Below are 23,270 nucleotides of genomic sequence, written 5' to 3'. Positions count from 1 at the left end.
ACAGCACCACTTACTCTTACCAGAAATTTATAAAAGTGTGTGAGGCACTGCCACACTTAACTATCATCACTGGACTGCAACAGTTTCATACCAGATGCAAATGAATTTGGTAGTGCTTTGAAACTGAGCACACAAAAGATGCATCTCATTCTGGTCTTTGGACTCAGTCTGTCACATGGCCTTAGAGGAGTTGTTTCTCCTTTTTATGCTTCATTAGCTGTAAGATAAGAATCATGGTATTGATCTCCTTAAAGCTTTTTGAGACCTGTACAAACCCAAGATGCTCATTTGGAGCAGCTTAACAATGGCTTATGGAAAGGACAAGCTACAACTTCTCACTGATTTGTGTAGCACCTGGTCTGTCAGACTACATGAGGTGTCTGGCTTTGTCTGAGGGTTTTTACAGCTGCTCTGTCTTCACCAGGAAAGTGAATGAACATTGAAGTGCAGTGTCCTGGGACAGGTCTGTTGTTCTCCATTTTTCAGTTATAGGTGTTACCCTGTTATCTCAAGAAACAAGTAAAGCAAATCAAGTTCAACACATTTTTAGTTTATTCATATCCTGGTTAACATGCGGTATGGAAGCAGTAGCAAACACTGACCTCAGGCAAATGTCTTTCATACTGTAGTAGGCTGTCTCTACAAGTACATGTCAGATCATTTTTTTGCTCTCTTGCTAGTCTTTGAACAGTCCTGAATGCATATGAAGAACAGCTATGCTTTAATGATCACACTTTAAAAGAAAATTATTTCAATTTATATGTGGCATGTTCTTTCTCATGCTGCTTATAATCTGAGATGGAATTGCACAGCAGGACACAGCCAAAAAAAACATATCAATGTGCTTGTTCTGTATTGAGAGGAATTACAAACTGGAACCTTAGTTTTGAAAAATTATTCCAAAGTATTTAACAGTTTGATATAAAAATTGCTGACAGTGTTTTTAAAGCTAAGTTAGCATCTGTAAAATGCTTTCTCTGATAATAAATCCTTTCTTAACTACTTTTTAACCAGAAAAAATGTTCATAAGATGTCCTAAGAAGATGTTAGAAAACTGCTCTTTTTCTAGTGGTCTTTGTGAGGGGAACATGTTGATAGGAGTTGCAGTAGGACTTGTGATATTGCAAAACAAAAATACAGGAAGCCAAATTTACAATGAATATATCAACAGCTGCCACTATACTGAAACCAAAGGGGCTGCAATGTGCAGAGCTGTGGGTGTATAATCAGCTGGGAAGAGGAGGCTTTGACCATAACTTTCAAAAGAACTCTTTGTTATAGTCTACATTCTGGCCAAATATAGAACTTTGGCTCAACTTTAGCAACTATTCTACTATGCTCTTTAGGACAGTGTCTAGGGATTAACTCCTACCAAAAAAAAATAAAAATCTGTGTATATGATAAATTCTCTACAAACATGGATTCAGGGAGAGCCCTTGTCCCAGACAAGGATCTGAGCCAAAGCAGGTGGCATGTAGTTGTGGTGAGGTTTAAGCTGCAGCTATTAATAACTATTTTGGTCTTGAAGAACATCATATCCAACCTCTTTCTATGGAAGAGAGTGACACACTCCAGGTTTTATCAGCTACTTTGAGAATTTTGATTTTGTAATTGGAATCTTTAGACTGAGGCTGTGCTGGGGAAGAAGTCACACAGATATAGATACTTTACTATTTACTATTTTAATATTTATTAATAACTATTACTTTACAGATCTCAAAAAGCCCAGGTAGGGGGTCTGGCAGTATAGGTTGACTAATTTCCACTGATGGCTAAGACTCTTTTTGATTACAGAAAGTCTGTTCAAACCTTGGTCTTAATCCAGATTTTTTCTTCTTCCCTCACTGTCTGTGAGTAATTCTCAGAACAGTTCCTTACTTTTAATGCCAGGCCTGATTGCTCATTTCTTGACTTGGCTTGCTGGCCAGGAGCCTGGCAGACAAATGAAGAATGATCTACAGATTGATCTGTTACTACCTAATTTTGTAAGCCATAGTGCAGGATTGCATACAATATTCTGATGCTACTCCACCATCATATAGAAGGGGATTCTTTAGTGTGTGTGTGTACATAAACACATCTATACAGAGACTTTATTTCATCAGTTCTTTATTTCTTCTGCTTCTGTGGTTCAGGTATCAGGTGCCAGGGTTGAAAATGCGCAGCAACTCTTGCCCAAAGCCTCTGAGAGGTCTCATCAACCTGTGCTGAGTTTAGCAGAGAGTTACAACACCTTCACAAAGTCACAGTGTAGGCTTGACTGGCTTCTGAGCACAGCTTTTATCTGCAGTGTTCACCCTGGCTGGACAGGTCTTAATCCTCTTTCAGGCTCCAAAGTATTTCAACTCACATAGTTCTACCTTTTCCTTAGACACAAACTAATTCAGGCTGCATTATTTTTTCTTTGTAAATTTTCTTTGTAAATTTCAATGCTAATAACACTTTTAGTAGGAAGAATAAATAGATAAATAAATAATTAGAATAATCTGCAGCAGTATACATTTTAACATATCTGGTAACATATAAAGATGCACATCTGTAACTGCAAGTATCCTCACGTGTAGCTGTAGTGAATCACAATGTAGGTTCAGTTATCCAGGTCTTATCTGTAGCAACAACCAGAAACAGGTGTGTGGAGGAAAAGTCTCAGAAGTAAGGTAAGTAGAACGTAGTCCTTTCACCAGCATAGCTCTGACAACTTTGGCAAGAGCTAACCTAGGGATATCCTGAGTAGGATGCAGCAGTTGGAATGATGTTTTTGTAGCAAGCCACTCTCCATTACCCTGTCTTGGAGCTTTTTTGTACATATGGACTTTGTCAGGCATTGCATGAAATGTTCATTCTCTTGTTGTTGCATTGGGTGCCCTAGGGTTTTTTGGGTGATGAGGAATAGTGAATATTCATTCTCTGTTTATCTACTGTCATCATTCAAGACATTATAGATCTGCATCACTCCTTCCGCACCTCATCCCTGTCATCTCTTGCAGAATTTAGCATTATCATCTCTGTAGTTTCTGTTGTGGCAGGTGCTCTGTGCACAGGACTTATCCAAGGACTGCAGGACAGGTTTAGTCTGGGGAAGCTGTGAATGTCCTGTTCTCTAAGTTGTGCTGAGCAGGGAACCTGATGGAGCTGGAGCTCCCCTCCAGCCTTTCTGTGCAAAACCTGACTCTCAGAGTAGGTAGGAGGGCCTCAGCCAAGAAGCTGCCACATTAACCACCTAGAGCTGAGAATCCCTCCTTGATGCCACACTAAACACAGCCCCATTTTACCTTTTCCCCTTTGCTGCTTCCAAAATGGAACAATCATCTCCAAACAGCCAACCTCAGGTGACAGAGAGCCATAGAAGCAGCATAGCAATGTATCTCCTTTTGTACCGTGAAGCTCCTATCTTAAAGACAAGAACTAATCTATTTATTTATTTATTTATTTATTTATTTACTTATTTATTTTTGCTGCCTTTAAGGTGCATTTATGAAGATCATAGTTTACTTCCATGGCGTGGGCAGAAGAAATCACTCTGGAAAATGCTGCAGCAGTACAGTCTGCTGTTCAGCAGTAGATCAGGTCTGCACCTCTCAGAGGCCCAGAGCACAGTGTTTGGGCCATAGTTAAAGGAAATTTAAGCAGTGTTATTACTCTGACTCTCCCAAACTGCTCTGGGGAGTGCAGTGGTCTCATATAACTTCCCAGGGTGCAGCATGCTGCACTACCCAGTTTTTCTGGTAAAATACTGCATGCCACAGTTCCACTAAACCATGTCTTTGCTTCATATACCTCTGCAGCAGGATTTTCTAGAAGCAGTACTGGAAAATAGTAGTAACTTTTTTGGGACAATGGGGGAGCCAAAGAAATCCTCTCTCAGACAGAGCCCATGCTTCAGTGTCCATTCATGTTGTTCTGGCTCATCTACTTTGGGAAAAAAAAAGGGAAAAGTTCTTAATCTTCCAGCACACACACATTATAAACTCATGACTCTACCAGTGCAGTAAGAATAACACCCTCCCCAATAACCACTCTGTCATCAAACAGCTGGTAATGACAGAAAGACAGAAATACTGCCCAAATCCCACCCATGCAGCAAGAGTCATTGTTTCCAACTGTATGGCTTCATACGGGCCTCAAGACTGTTAGCATGTAATTGAAGTAATTATGTATTGAATGCAACAGGAAACAGATGTCTTCTTTTGAGATAATTACAAATAGCATTTTCCGAAGGCTCCAAATGCCACTCCCAAAAGTACCAAAATCACTTAGATGGACTTCAGAGTTTCACTCGGCTTAATTAACAGATTCAGTAAGGTTCAATTTGTGGAGAAAAGGGTAAATTTAGGGTGATAAAGATGCCTTTAATCAATAGTTTCAATTATGTCATTTTGTAGGACTTAAGCATATTTTTATGAAGTTAATTTATAGCCAGCTGTCCACAATTCAGTACTTTCTGGTATGTGTTATAGTAGTGGCTAACACGCAACATTAATTTACAGCATCCAGCAAAAGTGGGAGCTAATACCATGTAAAGTCAGAGCCACATTCATAAGGAAAATATTTTGCTGTTTGGACATTGAAACCTTTCACTTCTGTTTCTAATTGGTTGGTGAGTTGAAAATAAGGATGAAGAGATTATTCTCCATCCTTTCACTGTAGAACCTCAGCCTTCACTTCATGGGAAGATATATTTAATGTTGTATTTTCTAAAATAATACTAAAATAAATTGAATTAATTTTACTTTTGTGGGCAAGGCCTTAACAATAATCTGCTCAAAGTCTCACAGGCTTAAAGGGCTTCTTGTCTAGGTCTAATGGCAGCAGTAGTAACAAGTGTGAGTCAACCCAGAAAATGGTAATTTCCTGTCAAGAGTCCTCCAACAAATGTCGCTTTTATATCTGGCAAAGATCACTAGGCCCCAGTGTTTTGAGTTCAGCTTAAGCACTCTTCATTAAACCGGATGTAGGGTGTGAAAGGTGATTCAGCAGCATGGGCAGGCATCCGCCCAGATGGCTCTGCTTGGGACACTCCAACAAGGCTGAATAGATGCTTCATGGGGTGAGTTAATAGTCAGGCAGGGGCCAACAAGTACTTTAAAAATATTGTCTTTCAATAGTCTCTTCACTCCAGGGAAAAAGAAGCCACTGAGTCATTTGTGATTAGCTGACCTACCGTTACAAAACTTTCCATCTTGCATTCAGTCATAACAGAATTTATTGTAAAATACTGGATATTTAGAGTCCATGTTATTTTCAAGCAATTATTCTTTTTACATTTATGACACATTCATAAACACAGCTGCATCGGGTGCACTTGATGGAAAGGAAAAGCAGCACACTGCATCCTGTCCCCTCATGCAGACCTGCTCCCCTGCCTTCTCAGTAAGCCTAAGCATGGCCTCTGGGCTGCACATTGGAGGAGGAAGATCTTTCTGAAGGTCATTCTGGGAGACAAGATTTCATTCACTCACTGGCACAAGTTTTGTGGTTCCAAACGACCAAGAAGACGTAACGTGGCTTCCCCACATACTGCTGGATACAACAAGGGACCCACCACAATATTCCCAGAGTTCATTCTCTTCTTCTTGATGATAGGTGAACGTTTTTGCAGTCTACAGATTTTCAAATAGCAAATTATCCTGGCTGAAGACGGATTTCTCTTGGCGTTTGTAAGGGATATGAAAGCATGTAATTCCCCTGTTTGAAGTCCCAACCTTCATTTCAAACCCTCAAAGGAAAATTGCACTGAGTCAGGATGGCAAAGGCTTCTGTTGTGGTTAGCTCAATTATCTCGCTGTGAAGAGAGAATCCCTGGTGTATTATGGCAGAAGTCTAGGGTGACTCTGTTCTAAGTACACTCTTTAGTACAAGAATCTACAGTGATTTCATGTATAGATCAACAGGTAATAAAGGCAAAGACCACCATAACTGGTATCAAGTAAAACGCTACTGAAGACAAGGAAGAAAGTTTTTAGCTTGGGCAACGTATTGCTTCAAAGCTTGAGTTTCATTGTTGTTGGTCATTGGAAGCTCTCATCTTCAGTGAAAGTTTTTGGAAAGCCAACAAGTCTGAAGACTTGGTTCTCCTTCAGAGGAATATAAGGCTATTTACACTCAGTATGTACACTCAGAAAAAATTTTCCCTGGGGTGAAGATGGAAATTTAGATGGTGTTGTAGAGACCTGTTGTCAGTGTTGCCAGGACAGCTTATTTAGCTGGATTAGAACAGTGTTGAAATGCCAGTGTTCCAGGATGGTGCTGCAGTTTAACACCCCGTTTCAGCAGCTGTGATGGCACAGGTAGATCCAGCCTGTGTGGTGATGGGAAGTACAGGCTAGATAACACCTCTGATGTCCTCCCTCTCGTCTGCCTACTGGCCTGTCTCCCCAGGACATGCAGGGATGTGCTAAATCACTAACTACAGTATGTTGGTCAAAAAGTCTTCTTTTTCTCCTCTCTAGTTAGGAGGGCCAGCGTGTGGCTCTGAGCTGCCTGAGGCTTGTGAGCAGTTCAAATACGTTTGCCAAGGCTGGCCTGCCTTCCTGGCTGTGGTCTGAAGGGAGACAGCAAAAACTCCTCATGGAGACATTGCTGCAATTGCCTTGGGCTGACGTAACAGTTGCTAATGCAACTGATTAACCCCGGGCCCATCCACAGTGGGGTACGTAATGAGATCCCTTGGGAATCTCTGCTACCTCCCCTCCTAGGAACACCTACTCCAGATGTTCTCTCCATAAGCCTTCTAAATACGAGGAAGGGGTTTTGCAGCTGTAGAAAGCTTTGGCATGCAGCTTGCAAGGTTTGTAAGCATCACAAGTGATTGTCCTGCTTTGGTGACAGCTTTCTAGTTAAAGAAATACCACAGTGTCAAACAGCCCAAGGTATGGAAATTTTAAATGTGACACTTTTTTGCAGAAAAGGTATAAAGATGTAAAATGTAGAAGGTCTGAAGATTGATGGCTGGCCAAGAGTAACAGGGATCCTCACCATCTCTGTGATGCACATGGATAACAGTGGGACAAAACAGGGAGAGCCATTTCTCAGACACAGCACACAGCTGATCTGCTCCTGCAGGACAGGCAATAAGACAAATACATGCTAGGCAAGCCCTCATAAGCACAATTTACTTTCTGCTGCTGGGCAGTCTGTGGCTGTAGATGGCAAAAGCTGTTCTGTTTTCCATCCTATCTTGTCCTTCCTTAGTAGAAGCCATTTGTCAAACTTCGAGTTCTAGTTTCAAAGTGTCACTGTGAACAGCTGGGGACTAGAAGGATAATCCTCCTGTCTGCCTCTTCCCATAAGTTCTCCAATTAGCTGCTGGTTCTGGAGTCAGACCACACTGTTTTCCTGAAGAAATTGTCAGGATGTCTTGTGAACACTTTAAAGGGAAGGCACCTTCCCAGAAATAAAGATTCTTTTGCTCCTCTCCCTCAAAACTCACTTGAGTGAGGAAGAGTTAGGACATTTTATTTTCTGATATTTAGTAAATAGCAAGTTTTTGAGTAAAAGTGCGAGAAAAAAAGATAAATTAATTCAATCTATTTTTCTCCTCCCAGATACACCTAGCACTTTGATAAATTAAATCAGTGACTGTTTTGCAAGACTTTCCCCGAAACTTTGGTTTACAGCAGATGATGGTGTCTGATATTTCACCTTCAGTATGATACCTTGTTGTTGGATAGCTGCTAACTCATATGATTTTGGCTTTTCTAAACACAGAATTGTGACACCACCATCCCTTATTTTAAAATGAAGTATGTGACAGATGATTCTTTGATTTTTTTTTTAAATTCTAGTACCCCTTCAATGGCCCAACATCAAGAATGGAGCCCTGTTTGATGAGCAGTACTCCCAGGCTGCATCCCACGCCAGTGACTCCACGCTGGCCAGAGGTCCCAGCTGCCAACTCCTGCTACACGAGCTCCTCCATGCACTCCACGAGATATGGCAATTCCAGTGACATGTACACGCCCCTGACAACACGCAGGAATTCTGAGTACGAGCACATGCAACACTTTCCCGGCTTTGCCTACATCAATGGGGAAGCCACTACGGGCTGGGCTAAATGAAGATGACTGGTATCAGCTGAGCCCACACACTTACAAGAGTTACAAAAGCTTCGTGCCATGTGGGACTTCTTGTGGATGTTCTTCAAGGGAGGTGAAAATGGAAAAGATCCCGGGCAGATAAATGTAGTTCCTAATGTGGGCAGATTGCAGATCAGTATGACCGAATGTTCCTGTAGGTGAAAAATACTTTTGTGCTGTTCTCGACCACTTTTTGGGCTGATCAGTGCCTTTTTTAATTCTGGGACAACCCTGTGTGCTCTCAGTTTGAGTGAGCCAGTTTTACCCCCTCTCTTATTGACAAATGCTAATGAGTCTTACAAAAAAAAAAGTACTGAAAACAGGACCTATTTATAATTTGAATTAAAGACAGGAAATTTGCCCTCAGTAAAGCTCTGTCATATGTTCTTTTAAGCTCTTAATGCATTCCTTAAAAACCACTCTGCCAAGTCATCACTTACTCATATAAATTCCTCTGTCTGGTTCCTTAAAAGGACACGTGTTGCTGTAGGTTTCAGTTTACACCTAACTTTGTATATTGATGCACCTTTCTGTTGATCCAGTAAGTTTGATCTTGACAAAAGAGAGGAAAAGACATGTAGCATTGAATTATACACTGCCTTAAGTTGACTGTTGTTCTTATTATATATGTATTTGTGTTGAGTTTGCACAATCTGGAAAAATATAACTTCTCTGGTCGGTAATGACAAGGTAAGAAGGGACTTGGGGACTGGGAAGACTTTGGATTCAGAGCCACATATGTTAAATATAATGATATGAAGCAATTATATAAAGAAAATGACAATGCAAACATGATTATTTGCTTAATTATCTATTGACAGGTATGAAACTGTTCTCTCAATTCCTTCACGTGGTGATAATTCTCTGTACGTCTACAAAAGCAAAATTCAAAGCTGTGCCTTTGAAATTATTCTGTACTGTGTATGTGTGGAAAAATGTATTGTATTTTGGGGAGAATTTTTCTTAGACATTTTCCTTCAGATTTGTAGCTATTTGTGAGTTTTTGTTAGTTTTTATTAACATAGCTTTTTTTCTGTATTATAAAACGCACCAAGCAATTATGGTGGACCTATTACCCTATGGGTAAGAAATAAATAAATGGAAATATGACAACAGGCATTTTAGTAGTTGTTTTGTAAATAAAATCTTTGATAGCACCCAGTGTGACAATAACCATGTTTATGTCTCAAATGGACATAAGTGTTATTTGTACAGTTGTGCAAGATATATGAAGGATTTTCACACCCAAATAAAGTTCTTGAAAGTAAATAGATGCCAGTGAAATTTACTTAAATAAAAAAATTCTACAAGCTAAAGACCTTCGAAAAAGGTTAGATGTCATCATGCTTTTATCCAAGGAAGGACTCAAGAACAGGTACAATTTGTGGCAGATGGGTGATGGACCTCCTCCACTTGCCTGATGGATTGGTGATCTTGACGTGCCAAGGTCCCTCCAAGGACCAGATGCCTTGGTGAGATGTCCGTGGGTAGATCTGACCAGTAACTCAAGGCTGGATCCTTGGAAAGATCGGGATGGTGCTGAGGCCAAGCACCACTCAAGGGAAGCCAGAGGCACTTCTGCTCTTTTTTATAGTAAATTTTTAAACCAAAAGAAGACTAATCCCCATTGACTGAAAAAGAGGAGACAATGAGACTATTTTAGCATACAAATATTCCATATCCTTCAACACCTTTGGGGACAACTCTGCTACCCTGATTTCAAGAGCTCAGGCATACTGTTCAGGAAGGAGGAGGGATATTGGACACAGTGTGAGACCCAGAAATAATAAAACATTTCTGACTGCAACATCCTGGGTGTCTTGGGAGAAATTATGACCAACAGCAGTATCACAAAGCTGCTTGTAAAAAAGAGCCAAGAACATCATCAGTCAAACAGGGCTTGGAAAGTCTTTTGCAAAAAAGCCTCCACAGTCTTTCTTTTTTTTTCCTCTTTTTTAAAAATTTAATTTAGAAACTTGTGTTGATGCCTTGGGAGTGCACACTTCCAACTACCATTGAACTGCTTCCTGAGGAGGGCTTTGAAATTTAAAGTAGACATTCATGGGGGGCAGTGTGTAGAATGGTGGAACAGAGGCCACCTCCTGCATGGGAAGAGCTGCCAAGTAAAGCAGGACTCGTCCTGGGCCACTGCAGCTCAGACCCCACCACAGCAGAAGCCAGGGCAGCTTTCAGGTGTCAGGCTGTCACCCGAACGGGGAGCACCGTCACCTCTGCAGAGAACGTCTGGTGAGGGGCAAGGATGTCTCAAATCATCCCAAACTGCGCAACCTCCCGAGGCAGAGTCTGCAGGCTGCTATTTCATTCTTTCCCTTGACCATGGAAGCTAAAAGCTGAGTTTTCTTGCCTAGCCATGCATTTATGTGCATATGAAGTAAATATGTGACTATGCAAACGTTGCTGATGAAACTTTTACACCACATTCTGAAACATTCAGTCTCAATTGCAGTTTCCCTTGTGTCATTTTTTCCTATTTTCTTCTTTCCTATCTTTCCTCTCTTTTTTCTAATTTTTTCTCTTTGGGTCTGCATCTTTTCCCTTTTCATTTTCTCTCTTTTTTTTGTTTTTAATTTCTTGCTTACATTCTCTTTTTTCCTAACAACAAGTACACATTTTTATAAAGATGTGATCTTTTTCAGAGGCTAAGACATATAATAAATGATAGATATCTAATATATAGAGAATAGAAACTAATATATTACAGCATAACTGACATAACACATTTAATGTTTTTAAATAGATCTACACACACACACACACAAATGTATATATGTATGTACGCCTATAAAAATCCACTACAATTCTTCAAGATTTTTCATTACCAGGTAGAAAAAAGGCTCAGCGGGGGAAGAGCAGTGAGAACTCCATTCAGTAGCATGAATCCTGTTTTTGTCAGGCTACCTCTTGCTGCTAAGGTCACTACCCTTTGACAAAAATGGCCTCTGACCTCCCCAGCCCCACAATTCTGTTGTGACTGACCCTGAAACCCATGAAATTCAGGGGCAGACATTGCTTTGGAAGGTTTAGATAAAGCTGACTAACATGGGAAGGGCTCCTGGTATGCACCCATCTGAAATGGTCTGGCAGTTCTTTGGTAGAGGATGCAATTTATTCTGTCCTTCTCTTTCACTGAAATCCTAATCCTTCATATGCTACATAAAGTGGAAACTAAAACACGCTGCTGATGAATAACAATGTGCCTTTAAAGGGCAGTAACAGTTTCCTAATCTTTATTTTTCAGGTATTATGTTAAAAAAAAAATTGTCTGTGTGCAAGTAAAATGAGTGTTTTGCTGTGCTGTGAAGTAAATCTAAGCAGGCTTATACGTTTTTATGGAGTTGTAAATCTAACAAGCAAAAGACTCTTTTCATTGGGTTTCTCTCCAAAGCTCCATTAGTTCACAGATGGATCCGCCTCAGAATAAATGGCTGCGCACTGGATGGCTGGATTTTGTTACTCCTTGTAGTCCAGTGACTGTGCTGTTCTGGCTTTATATCTCAGCTCCTGTGGCAGGAAACCCCTGAGGAGGAAATTCGGGTTCTGGTTTGGGTCTGCATCTTCAGCGCTGCAGACAGGCACCGCCACACCTGAGCAGCTCGGGGCCCTGTCCCTCTGCAGGTGCAGCTCCCTGGCGTGCTCCGCTGTGGGACGCAATCTGGGAGAGGAAAGCTTTCTCACGGATTCCTGAATTGAAGGAATAAAGATTTAAAGGAGAGACCGGCCACAGCTCCGCATGAACATGTTTAGGGGGTGGGTTTTGTTAACTTCAATATATCATTTTCTGCTGTCTGGACAATGAACTTCAATTACAGGGGACCCTGAATATGAAATATTGCGGATGTGCTTGGGGTGGTTTAAACACGCGGTCTTACAAAACCTTTATAGAGACACGGTTCACCTTTGCCTGGCTCTGCCGATGCCCCTTCCCCTCCTGCCACCTCCTGAACAAAACACAGAATTTTACTGTACCACCATCGCTGTGGAGGGTTAGATTTGAGAGTGGTTTTGCTGCCAGGCGCTGTGGCGAAGCCCCGCTTCAGGGAACACTCACAGACTTAGCCCGCGATGGGAGCCCAAAAGCTCAAGACTAAAAGCTGAAGAAAGAGCAGCCAGCCGTGGTTGTGGCAGCCTTGTGACTGACACGGTGTGCACAGGGCAGGTCGCAGGGAGCACACAATCGGCCAGGCCGAAGGAGGAGGGAGGGAAGGGCCGGGCAGTGCCCGCGCCGCCGGCCGCCCCGACAGCGCTACCGCCGCTCCTCGCAGCGAGCGCTCGGCGCTGTGGGCACGGACTGCAGCACCCATCGTGCCCCGCGGCCACAAAGCACGGCACGCCCCGCCGGCCGCCGTGCCCTTGGCATGCTGGGAGATGGAGTCCTCTCTCCGCGACAGCCGGCCGGCAGGATGGCAGCCAATAGGAGGGCTCGGGAGTGCGCGCCGCCGGCCCCTCCAGCCAATGGCGCGGGGCCGCTGCCTGCCGGTCCGGGCGGCTTCCGCGGGAGCGTCGGGCGCGTCAGGGGGCGCGGCCGCTGCCGGCGGCGCCGGGCGGGACGGGACGGGACGGTCCGGTCGGCTATGGAGCGGGGCGCCGAGCCGGGCCCGGAGCTGGGCGCGGTGCTGGAGGCCGTGGAGGGGTGCGGCGGCGGCGGCGCCGAGGCGGTGGAGCGCGTCCTGGCGTGGTACAACGAGGAGGTAACGGGTCCCATCCCCCTCCCCTCTGCGCCGCTCCCCCGGCGGGGTCGCCGCCCCGCCCCGCCCCAACCCGCCTGCCGTGACAGCGCCGTCCTGCTCCTCCCCGGTCTAGGCGCTGCAGCGGGACCGCAGCGCTCCCCGCTCCGCCGCCATGCCCCCTGCCCCCAGAGCCCCGCCCGGCGCAGCCTCCCGCCCGCAGGCCGCGCGGGGCACCGCGGCAGCGCCGGCCGGAGGGGAGCCGGGGCAGCGGCCGGAGGGGAGCCGGGCAGCGGCCGGAGGGGAGCCGGGCAGCGGCCGGAGGGGAGCCGGGCAGCGGCCGGAGGAAGGCAGACCCTCCCCGGGCAGCACAAAGCCCTCTGCCAGGCTCGGGCCCCGGCACGCTGCGTCCTGCGCGCCTCGGGGGTGGTGTGGGTTATCGGTGATGGGCTGGAAAAGGAGCGTTCATAGCGTTAATTTGCGTCACAAGTCTTTAATTACGTGCACCGCTAGGCAGGGCCCGGCGAGAAGAGCGCTGAAGTGTCTCGGTACCTGCGCACCTGCCTGAGGTGCTGCCCTTTGTGGGCAGCCCTTTGCCACCAGGGGTGGAGAGGGCTTTCCATCGCCTGGACAGCGACCGTGTCAGTGTGTGTGAAATGGGCTGATAGAGCCCGCTTCATTTTCCCGTGTTTCTGGCCAAGCAAAGCGAAAGGGGAAAACAGCTCAGAGCAGGTTGAGCTTTTAATGCTGGCTGGTATGAACAAGTAGTAAGGGTCTGCTGCTTTTGCAGTCTCATGTGGGTATGTTCAGTCAAGAAGTGGTTTCCTGCTGATGTTGGGAGGTGAAAATCAGACTGAAAATACATGTTGGGTGAATCTTTTATTTCCCCCTCCCCCTTTCTGATAGGGGCATTTTGACACTTAGATTGTAGTAGAGCAGCACAGCCCATTCTGAAACATTAGTCTCAACCCATCAGGTGTCTGCCTTTTGTATAGGTGCTTGTGTGACTGATAAACAAGTCTCTAAAGCTGCTACTGATTCAGAGATTGGCTTTGGCTGCAATTTAACTGCAGTCATGTTGAACTAGTTGTTGACTGAAATTTAGGAATCTGTTACAGGAACAAACATCCAAATCTTTAGTTAAAGTTTTGTTAAATCGCTTTGTGATTAGGGGAGAAGTAAAATGAACGTGGATGTGGTGTAGGTATTCAGCCTCTAAGGGGTGTCTTGAAATTTGCTACCTTAAGAGCAATATGTTTTACACCTAACAATGGCAATAACTGATTTCTTCACTCAGACTTGGGCCTGTAGAAGAACCCTGAGTAACAGTCTTGACACAGGCTGCCTTTGTGCAGGTGAAATTCAAAGGCAGAGACTGATGCAGCTGCAGGACACTCTGTCTGAAGGACTGGTAGATCAGGAGTTCATGGACACATCTGTTTTAACTTGCTGACCTCTGAGCTACAGAGGAAGAATTCTGACTGAAGGAACCTTTTGTCTCTGGCCTTACTCTTCAAAATAAAACAGTGTTAAATGTGTTCTGTCAAAAAGTGTGCACAAGCATAATTTCTTAATTTTGCTATACTGGATTTTATGCCTTCTCAGCAGCTTTCCCAGATGAATTATTTAAGCTTGAGTTGAATCCTCAAGGACAGAGTGAGAGCTCGTGCACCTTGTGTTCTGACATTTCAAGTATTTGCATGAAGTCTTGGAGTTAAGTGTGTAGCTAAATACTTCTTTTGGAGAGGGTGAGAAACTTTAATGCTGTCTCAGTATGACATTGCTCTTACCGCATTTCTTGTTCAAACTTTTTAATCATATTTCCTCCATCTCTTTTTTTGTACACTTTGTTACTGACACTTTGTCTATGGGCCAGCAAAAACTGGACAGAGTACTCCAGGTTCCAGAGCTTTAGGTTTCCTTAGTTTTTTTCCCAAATAACAAATTAAATATGCTTTAATTGAAAAGAAAGGATGAATCAAGTGTAGTTCCAAGGTGCAGGTTTCTATAGAATAACCATAATGAGAAAAATTAATAGATCTGTAGGTGCTTCTCTGTGCTGTCCTATTTGCAGTGATTATTCCAAATATCTGTTCCTCTACTGCTTAGGCTTGTTCTCACTACACTGCTTTTGTAAACTTGCAGAAATGTTCAAGTGCAGACATAAAGGTGGCTTTCTCTTGGTTAATTGCTCATCATTTGATGCTCACCTGTTTCTGATTGACATGTTGCTGAACTCCTGTGGTCCCGTTGGGAGCCCTGAAAGAGAGAGGAAGGGAATGATTCTTCTGACATCCTCAAGGCTCTAATTGATGTTGGTAACCTTTGGTGGTTGGGTAGATGTCCAAGGCCTTTCTGTGTACTTGTGAGCTTGGGTCATGACAGGTAAGAGGGCCCATGAATGTGCTATGGAAAGTCACTTTTGTTTCCAAGTCACTTGGATGATGTAGCAAGTTGCATGTTAGAAGTAGAAATTGACTTTTTTTTTTGAAGCTGTTTATCATGCTTGATCATTTAGATTGGAAGTTTTAAAATGTTAAGAGAACTGTCTAGTATTAGTGCTGTTTTCTTTGTCTGATGAGTAATAATTCACTGATAGCATTCTTCAGGGTGCTAACATGGAACTAGGCCTGCCTGTTATTTGAAGTGTTTAATAAAAAATAAGGACTTGTAGTTAGACCATGTCTATCTTTTGTTTAACTGTATCAGAGAAACAAATACTTTGGTAAGGTGTTTTGGAAGCTGCCAGAATACAGAAACTTGTAGTTTTTGCAGCAAGGCTTATTTGATTTGTACTACTTGTTTTCTGGGCAAGATGATACCATGGTGGTTCTGGTTTGGAAGAGTCAGAGCAGTCAAAAGCTTGTGAGCAAGATCTGCTTGGGGAAGAAGCTGGGTAATGAGGTATGTGTAAAACACAAGGCAATCTCTCATTTTTCACCCTGTCAAATGCCATGTGTGAGGTGGTTGACTCACATCCCACAGATAAAAGCTTGTTCTGCACCAGTAGCAATTGTGAAACTCTTCATTGGAGTCACTGACTGAAGCTCTTGCTGTTGGGGAGGATGGGAAGAGGAGGGCATGGTCGTAGCCTCATTATATGAGGCTGGGTTTAACCAGACTCCAGGAGTTTTGAATAGTTTTGCAGGTATTACATCCTCAGCAGCTGCTGTGCATGTAACAAACACAAACTCTTGTCTTTGCTTACAGAATCGGGCCACTTTCAGGTTTGACCCTGCAGATGAAGACAAAAGAAAGGTGAGTAAAACAGGCTGTTGAGCTGCATACCTCAGTGCAGAAGTTAAAAGAGTAAAGGCAGTCTCTCAACTTAGCTGCCATTGAAATGGTGCAAGCTGTGGGTATAAAGTTATATTTTAATTGTTGCTTCTTCAGTCCAAGAGACGTGACAACTACACATTCCCTTTTTTTTCTGAAGGAGAAATTCCCCTAGCAAAGCCCCCAGTGTTAAATGAAAGTAGTTACAGAAAAGCCTATAAATTATTTTGCTGGGCACGGATTTGAGATGAGGTGGAGGAATAAGTGTAAAGATACTCTTCTGTATCTACTGAGGTAAAATTTTGCCATAGATTTTTCAGTTTTCTCTCTTCTCAGCAGGTAACAATATGACAGACATATTTCCTGTCTATGTGAGATGCTTAAAGAACACAAGGGATTAAGATGAAGGGATAAGTACAGAAGAAAGCTATTAAGCTGTAAGGAAGACAGGGTTGCAGAAGCCTATTATTCCAAAGGTGGCTGTAATTGGTGAGATGTGGTACGTGCATGTCAGGTGTCAAAGCTGGGAAATGTGAATTGAGTTGTCCAGGTATGGTAGGGCTTAGCACATCCCTTGGGATCCATTCACAGCCTCGCATTTAAAGCTTGGACATGGAATTTTGTACTTTTTCCTGTTGTTATTTTTAGGGTGTAATATGTAATAACAAGCCCCTTCCTTTCTGTTGTGTAATTAGCTTTGGGGCTGATTTGCATATTTATTCAGAAAACGTTAATTAGTGAATAAGGCTGTGTCTTTCTGCTATGTCTGGAACAAGCTCATAGCTTGAAATCAGAATCGCAGGGTTCCTACAAGGATAGCTTGTCTGAAATTGGGCACACATTGTTTCATTCCATGATCTTATGCTAAATTTAAATATTTTAAGATGTTTGTTTTTTTTTCTGGTAGAAATGGATGGGATGATAAGTCTGTCAGTCTTTTGCATTTGCAAACCCATCAGTTGTTTGTACTGTAATCTTCAGTTGCAATTCCTTGTTACACAGAGGACTCAAAGACCTCTTAGCTTTGCTTTATCTATGGCTTTACTGTAAGCTGACACTCAGTGATGTGGTGATGGAACTGTGTGTGTCCCTTCTGATCTGTAGAAGAACTCAGCTGGTATCTGGATGTGGTGCTTACCTCTGTTCCCTCACCATCCCTCTCACCCCTTTTTACACTGTGCTTGAGCGAATGTCAGGTCTGAAAAATTGATTGCCAGCTGCAGAACACAGGAAAGGATAAGAAAGCAGAGGCCAAATTGGCAAAAGCTAAATAAAGATAATGAGCTTGGAGAGGTGAATATAAGGTACACCGTATGAGCATTTTTTTTTAAGCAACCCATACACACCAGTGACATGCTGAAAAAGAAAAGATAGAAAGGCCAAAACTATGGCTTGACTGATTAATTGGACTGAGTAAATTGCTCTGCAGTGTTATATGACTATCAAAACATGATGGTTTTAGGCTGTAACTGAAGTAGATCAGCAGTGAGTTTGTGATGCTGAATTCCAGGAGGAAAGTAGGTTGTGTCCTCTAGAAGACAGGAAGAGAGGTAAGGCTATCAAGTTTGTCTATCTGAACATGGCCACAGGACTGTAATACATCACAGGGTGATAGAAGCACAAGATTATAATGTGAGCTGTCCCTGTATTTGTCCTGGTTGTTTGTTTAATGATGTATGTGTCTGCCTTGGCCTATCTGTGGTGAATGTTCTGGTTATAAATCAGATGGTAATCTGTGTTGTACTGTAAGATCCACTCAGATACCAGGCACATCAAGTCAGTGCCAATACTTTTTAACTTGTTATATACTAATAAAAACTATGAATTTATGGAAGCCTGTTTTCAGTTTTTGTGTTTAAATAGAGTAGGAATTGCCAACCAGAAGTAAATGTGTTCTGGAATAGCAGCTGAAATAAAGTCAGTGGTGTTGTTTTTGAGGAGCTTAATGAGCTCTTAGAAATCTAAAATATTTGTCTCAAGCAGTCAAGAAGTTTTTGACGGTGTTTTGCTGGAAAAAGTTGAGTCTTCAGAACTGCAACACTTCACAGCACCATGGCATGGTTGAGACAAACAGTTGGTTCTTTAGGTCTGTTTTGGAATCCACTCCACAAAAGGGATATTTATTAACTTGAGCAGGCAGTCACCTTGGAGCGAGTTGTCAGGTGTAGTGTCTCCCTCTCTGTGGCACAGCAAGTGCTTCAGCTCAAGCTCACGTGCTAATACAAAAAGGAAAGGGTTTTTTTGGACCACTTGATCCTTATTTAATAGCTTTACTCTCCATTATTTATACTTTGTTGGGGCCAAGTACTGCTTGTGAAATAGCAACATATTTGTGCTGTGTACAGACTTCAGATGGTAAGAAAATGACAGTGCTGTTTGTGCCCTGGAAATGTCTCAGCACTGATGCCTGGCTGGTCATAGCATTCCACAGCTGGAAGCTGCCACGGCACCATTTGCTGTGATATAATGATAGTAAATCTGTCCAAGATGGCAAATAGGGCTTTTTAACTTGGGTGAAGGCACTGAGTTTGCAAGAGGAAGGGGAAAAAAGGGAAGCAGTAGCCAAATATAAGAATATGACTTACAAGCCATATTTTTACCTGACATGACTGAACTATTTCCTCTTCAGCTCCATACCTTTCTGTCTGTTCCACCTCTTGTAGTACTTGCAGCACCTGGTTTCTGCTGTGTGTTAGGTCCAGCTTACAATGGTGGGTCTTTTAATAGAAATCTTCAGAATTTGAGACCAATGTTCTTGATTTATTGTCTAGGTTCAATTTGAACATTATGGATCTAAAATTCAGTGGGAACAAAATCACCCAAAACAGTCTTTTCCCCTTGCATTGCTGAGTGTTTTCAAGGTGTTGAAATAGCTGGTGGTAAATCATATCAAATGTATTGTGGGACTTTCTCTACCAGTTAAATTCATGATGTGGGGAGATTCTCTAAGTCTGTGGACAGAACCATATTTTAACTCTGGAAGGAGTGAAGTATGTTGATGGAGCAAGATGCTGTCACACTCTAAATCTTAGAAGAACCTCATTCTTAAGTTAGTGCTGTTGATGCTGTGATGCTTCAGGGAGATCTGAAGGTTCCTGCAGCCACCAAGGCACAGTTTTTCTCCTCCCAGTAAATACGGGGTAAGCTTTTCAAGTCTATTAATGAGTGTCCTGTAACAATATTAAGCTCAGGTTCTCCTGTGGGCACACTGTGTGGTATCTTAGTCACTGTTGTTACTGTTCTGACTTTACCAGAACCCCTAAGGAGAGTGCCAGTCTGTAAGAGGAAAAAAATACTAAGTATCCTGCATTAATACTGAGCATTTGTTCCAATTCCCTCTGATCCTGCCAGTTCCCATCCAGCATTTTTCAGCTTTTACTGAAACCTCTTAAGGTTCGTGAAAGCCATCTCTCCTTTTAATATCCTTCTTTCACCATGGAATTAGAGAGGATAAAAGGGTTCTTCCTCTCCCTGTCCAGTGAGGTGAGCAGGGGCTGCTGTGAGTGCAGGTACACGGGATTTAACCTTTTTGTGACTCTGAAGCAAGTGTTTAATCCACCAGTTCTGACAACAGGGATTGCTCAGTGTGCACCTCACCTCACCTGCAGAACTGTCCTGCTCTCACATGTTCAGACCTTCAGCTTGGAGCTGTGCCATGTCAGAGCTGGCAGGCTCCTGCCAAACAGCGAACCTCTGGCTGCCAGTGCGGGCTCAACAATGAAGTGCTCAAAAGAAAGCAGGCTGAATCCTCAAGGAATGCAAATATACACCTTCCCACCCACATCTGTCCACAAAGACTAGGCAGAAATTTGGCACAGTCTTCTCAGGGGAGGTTACCTAATTGTCCTGTTATTCAGCACAGCTGATGATACATGTTGTAGAAATGTTGTCTTGACTTCCAGAGAAATGAAAGTTCTAGCTAACATATCAAATATTCTTGGGCTTACTTTCTCACTGCCATGGATGCTGAGCTCTGAAACCTAATAGACATTAAAACACAGAAACTGAAGAGTTGTGCTCCCCTTTCCATCCTCTCCCCTCACCCCAGCCTAATCATCCTGTAAACAAAGATAGTGGAAGATGATGAAGTATTTGGCTCAAAGCCACACAGCAGGTCTGTGGCTGAGCAAGGGAGAAAACACAGCTCTCGTGTTTCTCAGGAGAGGTCTTTTTCTACTGGGCCATGTTGCTTCTTAGCATCAAGGCTTTACGCTGTCAGGATCAAGGACCAAAATAGGTTAATGGTTTATTTGTCAAAACAAGATGACAAATGGGTTTTTCTGTCCTTCCTGTTTTAACATAAGATTTAATACTACAGTCTAGACAAAAGGAATAGTATGCATTGTTCTGTGTTAATCTTACTATTAGCACAAAAGCTGAGAAATGTTGAATTTTGGAGAAATTAATGGATTTTACAATAAAAGTTAAAACTAGAAACTGCCTTGAGTCTGTGAAAAAGTATATGAAAAACATTGCTTGCTGTAGCACAGTTGATGAAAATCAAAATGTTATCTGGATGTTGAAAGGATAGAACACCAAACAAAGAAATGTTAAAATCTTGCAGTGACCTAAAGGGTAGCAAACAAAGGCCCTGAAACTGGAACAATCATCATATGTGTTGTGAAAGGGGGAGGTACCTTCCTGTCTGAATTTTCACTTGCTTTCATTTCCAACCACATAAATGAAATCTGTGCCCCTTAGTTTATGCCATGCTAATGGCCTACAGGGTGGTAGAAAGAGCACCATCTAAAGAAAATGAAAAACATAATAATATTGTTGTAGTCACATCTCTTCCTGTTTCTCTTCTCTCTGTGCATCATTTCCCTTGTACCATCAAGGCCAAAACAGAAAATGTGCTGTATGGCATTTGGTTTTAATTGTCTCCAAGGCAATTTCCTAATAGGGTGAATCTTTCCATGGATAGCACAGCAATTATAATCAGACACTCTAGCTTTTCCTGAGCTGCTGATGGCTCTTGGGATCAGCCAGCAGTGGTTCACTGTTACAGATACCCTGATTGCTGCTTCCTCTGAAATCACTCTTGATGGCTCACTGGGTCTTAACTCCAGAGAACTTTGTCAGCAGTTTAGTTGTAATCAGGTTGCTAAATGTCTAAAATAAAAAAAGTTCTATTTAATATCTACCTTTAGTGCAACTATTTAGAGTTAAGACTCTTCTAAGAGTTAAGACTCTTCTGGTGCTACATTTCACTATGATTTGAAGCCAAGAGATGATTTTATATTTTTTAATTAAATTGCATGTCATTTACTGTATGGAGGGAAGGCTAGATTTCTGCCTCTCATAGCAAGTCGGCAGGAGGTGTTTGCCCTTTGGCATCCCTCCTGCAGTGCTTTTGACATTTTCTAGTGACACTTCCATAACAGCAGGTGAGTAGAACTTATGGGAAAAAAATTAAGTCAGAATTTGAGCGGTTTGGTCTCTTTGTAATCAAGTAAGTGTTCAGAATTTGGATAAATTGTTGCAGACCACCTTGTAGCAGCTGTTACCAACAAGGAAGACAATAACTGCTAAGTCTAGTTGAAAAGCTTAAACACAGAATAAACTAGTATTTTTTTATAGTATTTTTCTATTTTTCTGTGAACTGTCTGTTCAGTTGTGTGTTATTCCTCAAAACCAAACAGACTCCACACTTCAGCTTGCAAAGCAGAGTTGATTGTATGGAAAACTCTCAGCAATAGAAAGAAGTTGAGTTGTGACTAGGTAATTTGACTGTGGATCCAGACTGGTCATTTTTTGTTTTGGGCATTTTTAAAAACACTTCCAAGTTGCCACCTTCAGAAGCATTTAGTGCAGGTCTAGCATACCACGCTTCTATTAGGGAGTTGTGCAGTTCTGTGTGAGCAGCATTTGGTTAATGGTGAAGATTCTGTACTTAAGTGTCTTTTTCCAGCCTCAGTAAGTACCTATATGCCTGTACAGGTGGTCACATGTGGGTTTTTTAGTGCTGTGGTGTGTCTAATATTCTGATAAAAGATTTCTCATCTTGCATATGTGATAAGAAGTGCGGCTCATTCCTCATTTTCAAACTAAAACTGGATTGGTCTAGTCAGGGCTGTGGAAATGCAGTAAAAATCTTGGTTGTCTGGGTGGTGCTTTTGGGTGGGCTTAACCCCAGGACAAGCATCCTAAAAATCATATTGCAAGTTCCTACTGTTTGACTTTGTTTACACATTTTCTTAAGTTAAAAGAAAACCAGTTTAAGTCATGGGTTGTTTACTCTGGAGTGTCTGTTCTAGATGTGCTTTAGATTTAATGTTTGTTCTTGATTTTGTTATTTTTTTTAATTTTTACTTTAATTGTAAATCATCACAGCAATAATATTGGCTTACATGTCCCAAGTGGAACCTTTCTTTTGAAATTTGTGTCAGGGTCATGGGCTTCTGTGCTCCTCACCTTTTCATTGTGGTGGTGATAGTGAAATGGAATTCCAGAGACCATTCACCAAGAACCATTTTATGCTTTACTAGTATTCCTATGCTTTTTGTAATTATTTTCATGACAGAGACTGCCTGAGATCACAATATGAATTTTGGGTCCTAAGTAGACTTCTGCACTAGGGCTCTTCCACTCAGTGGCTGCTCTGGCTTCTTCAGTAATCTATTCATGTTGATAGTCAAGACACCAAGCTGGGAGGAGAGGAGCATGGAGAAACTGTGTCCTAGGAAGTACAGTGCAGTTTCTGTTGTGTTGGGAATTTCTTTGTGACTATGCTTCTGATGCTAGTACCATGAATAGCAGTGCTGTCTTGAGCGTAAGGCGGAAAAACCCAATGGAGTCCTCTCACATCAAGCAATCTCTTCTGGCCCCTCTTTTCTCCCCTTTGATTGATTGATTGTCCATTTCTGTCTTATAAAGGGTAATATATATAAAAGGTAAATAAGAGGTAATGGTTCTGTAATTCAGATGTTACAGTTCTGACCTGCAGATTATTGGAGTGTTGTATTTTCCCATGCTGCATTTATGTGATTATTTACCCCTGCAGTCCTGTTGGTATAAGGAATCTGTGAACTATTTTGATGTCAAGAACAATCTGTGTTGATAAAGCAGCAGCTTTGCTGGTTTGGTAAAACTGCTACAGACTATCTTCAAGGAAAAATACATTATGTTTCTGTGTCAGAGGTGTTATTTCTGAGAGTTGTACTTAAAATGGGAGAAATATGTCGATTAGGTTGAAGAGGCCACATAAATTACAGGTGTTACCAAACGTGGAGTA

At 42.4% G+C, this 23,270-nt stretch overlaps 2 protein-coding genes and 1 long non-coding RNA gene across 13 annotated transcripts in view; 2 read left to right on the top strand and 1 right to left on the bottom strand.

Moving 5' to 3' along the window:
• The window catches only part of RFX4 (regulatory factor X4), an 86,924-nt gene extending 77,730 nt beyond the window's left edge, over positions 1 to 9,194 (top strand). For all 10 annotated transcript variants that reach the window (XM_064420428.1, XM_064420427.1, XM_064420432.1 and 7 more), the window contains one exon: positions 7,785 to 9,194. In XM_064420428.1, coding sequence (XP_064276498.1) covers positions 7,785 to 8,057 — 273 coding nt within the window. In that variant the 3' untranslated portion in view covers positions 8,058 to 9,194. The remainder of the gene's footprint in view (positions 1 to 7,784) is intronic.
• LOC135300708 (uncharacterized) lies at positions 8,516 to 12,290 on the bottom strand. The gene is made up of 3 exons (XR_010362483.1): positions 11,992 to 12,290; positions 9,493 to 11,777; positions 8,516 to 8,627 (listed from the first exon to the last, which is right to left on the bottom strand). It is a non-coding gene; the product is annotated as an uncharacterized LOC135300708 (long non-coding RNA).
• A 337-nt stretch (positions 12,291 to 12,627) lies between these two features.
• The window catches only part of RIC8B (RIC8 guanine nucleotide exchange factor B), a 32,023-nt gene continuing 21,380 nt past the window's right edge, over positions 12,628 to 23,270 (top strand). Inside the window, exons 1-2 of one of the 2 annotated variants that reach the window (XM_064420424.1) lie at positions 12,628 to 12,784; positions 15,971 to 16,018. In XM_064420424.1, coding sequence (XP_064276494.1) covers positions 12,668 to 12,784; positions 15,971 to 16,018 — 165 coding nt within the window. In that variant the 5' untranslated portion in view covers positions 12,628 to 12,667. Of the gene's footprint in view, positions 12,785 to 15,196; positions 15,665 to 15,970; positions 16,019 to 23,270 lie in introns of those variants that run through there. The other variant, XM_064420425.1, reaches the window with a different exon arrangement.

Source organism: Passer domesticus, chromosome 5 (genome assembly GCF_036417665.1).
Source record: "Passer domesticus isolate bPasDom1 chromosome 5, bPasDom1.hap1, whole genome shotgun sequence".
Lineage (NCBI taxonomy): Eukaryota > Metazoa > Chordata > Aves > Passeriformes > Passeridae > Passer > Passer domesticus.
Note: the sequence above shows the minus strand (reverse complement) of the source record. Positions and strands in the feature narration are given on the sequence as shown.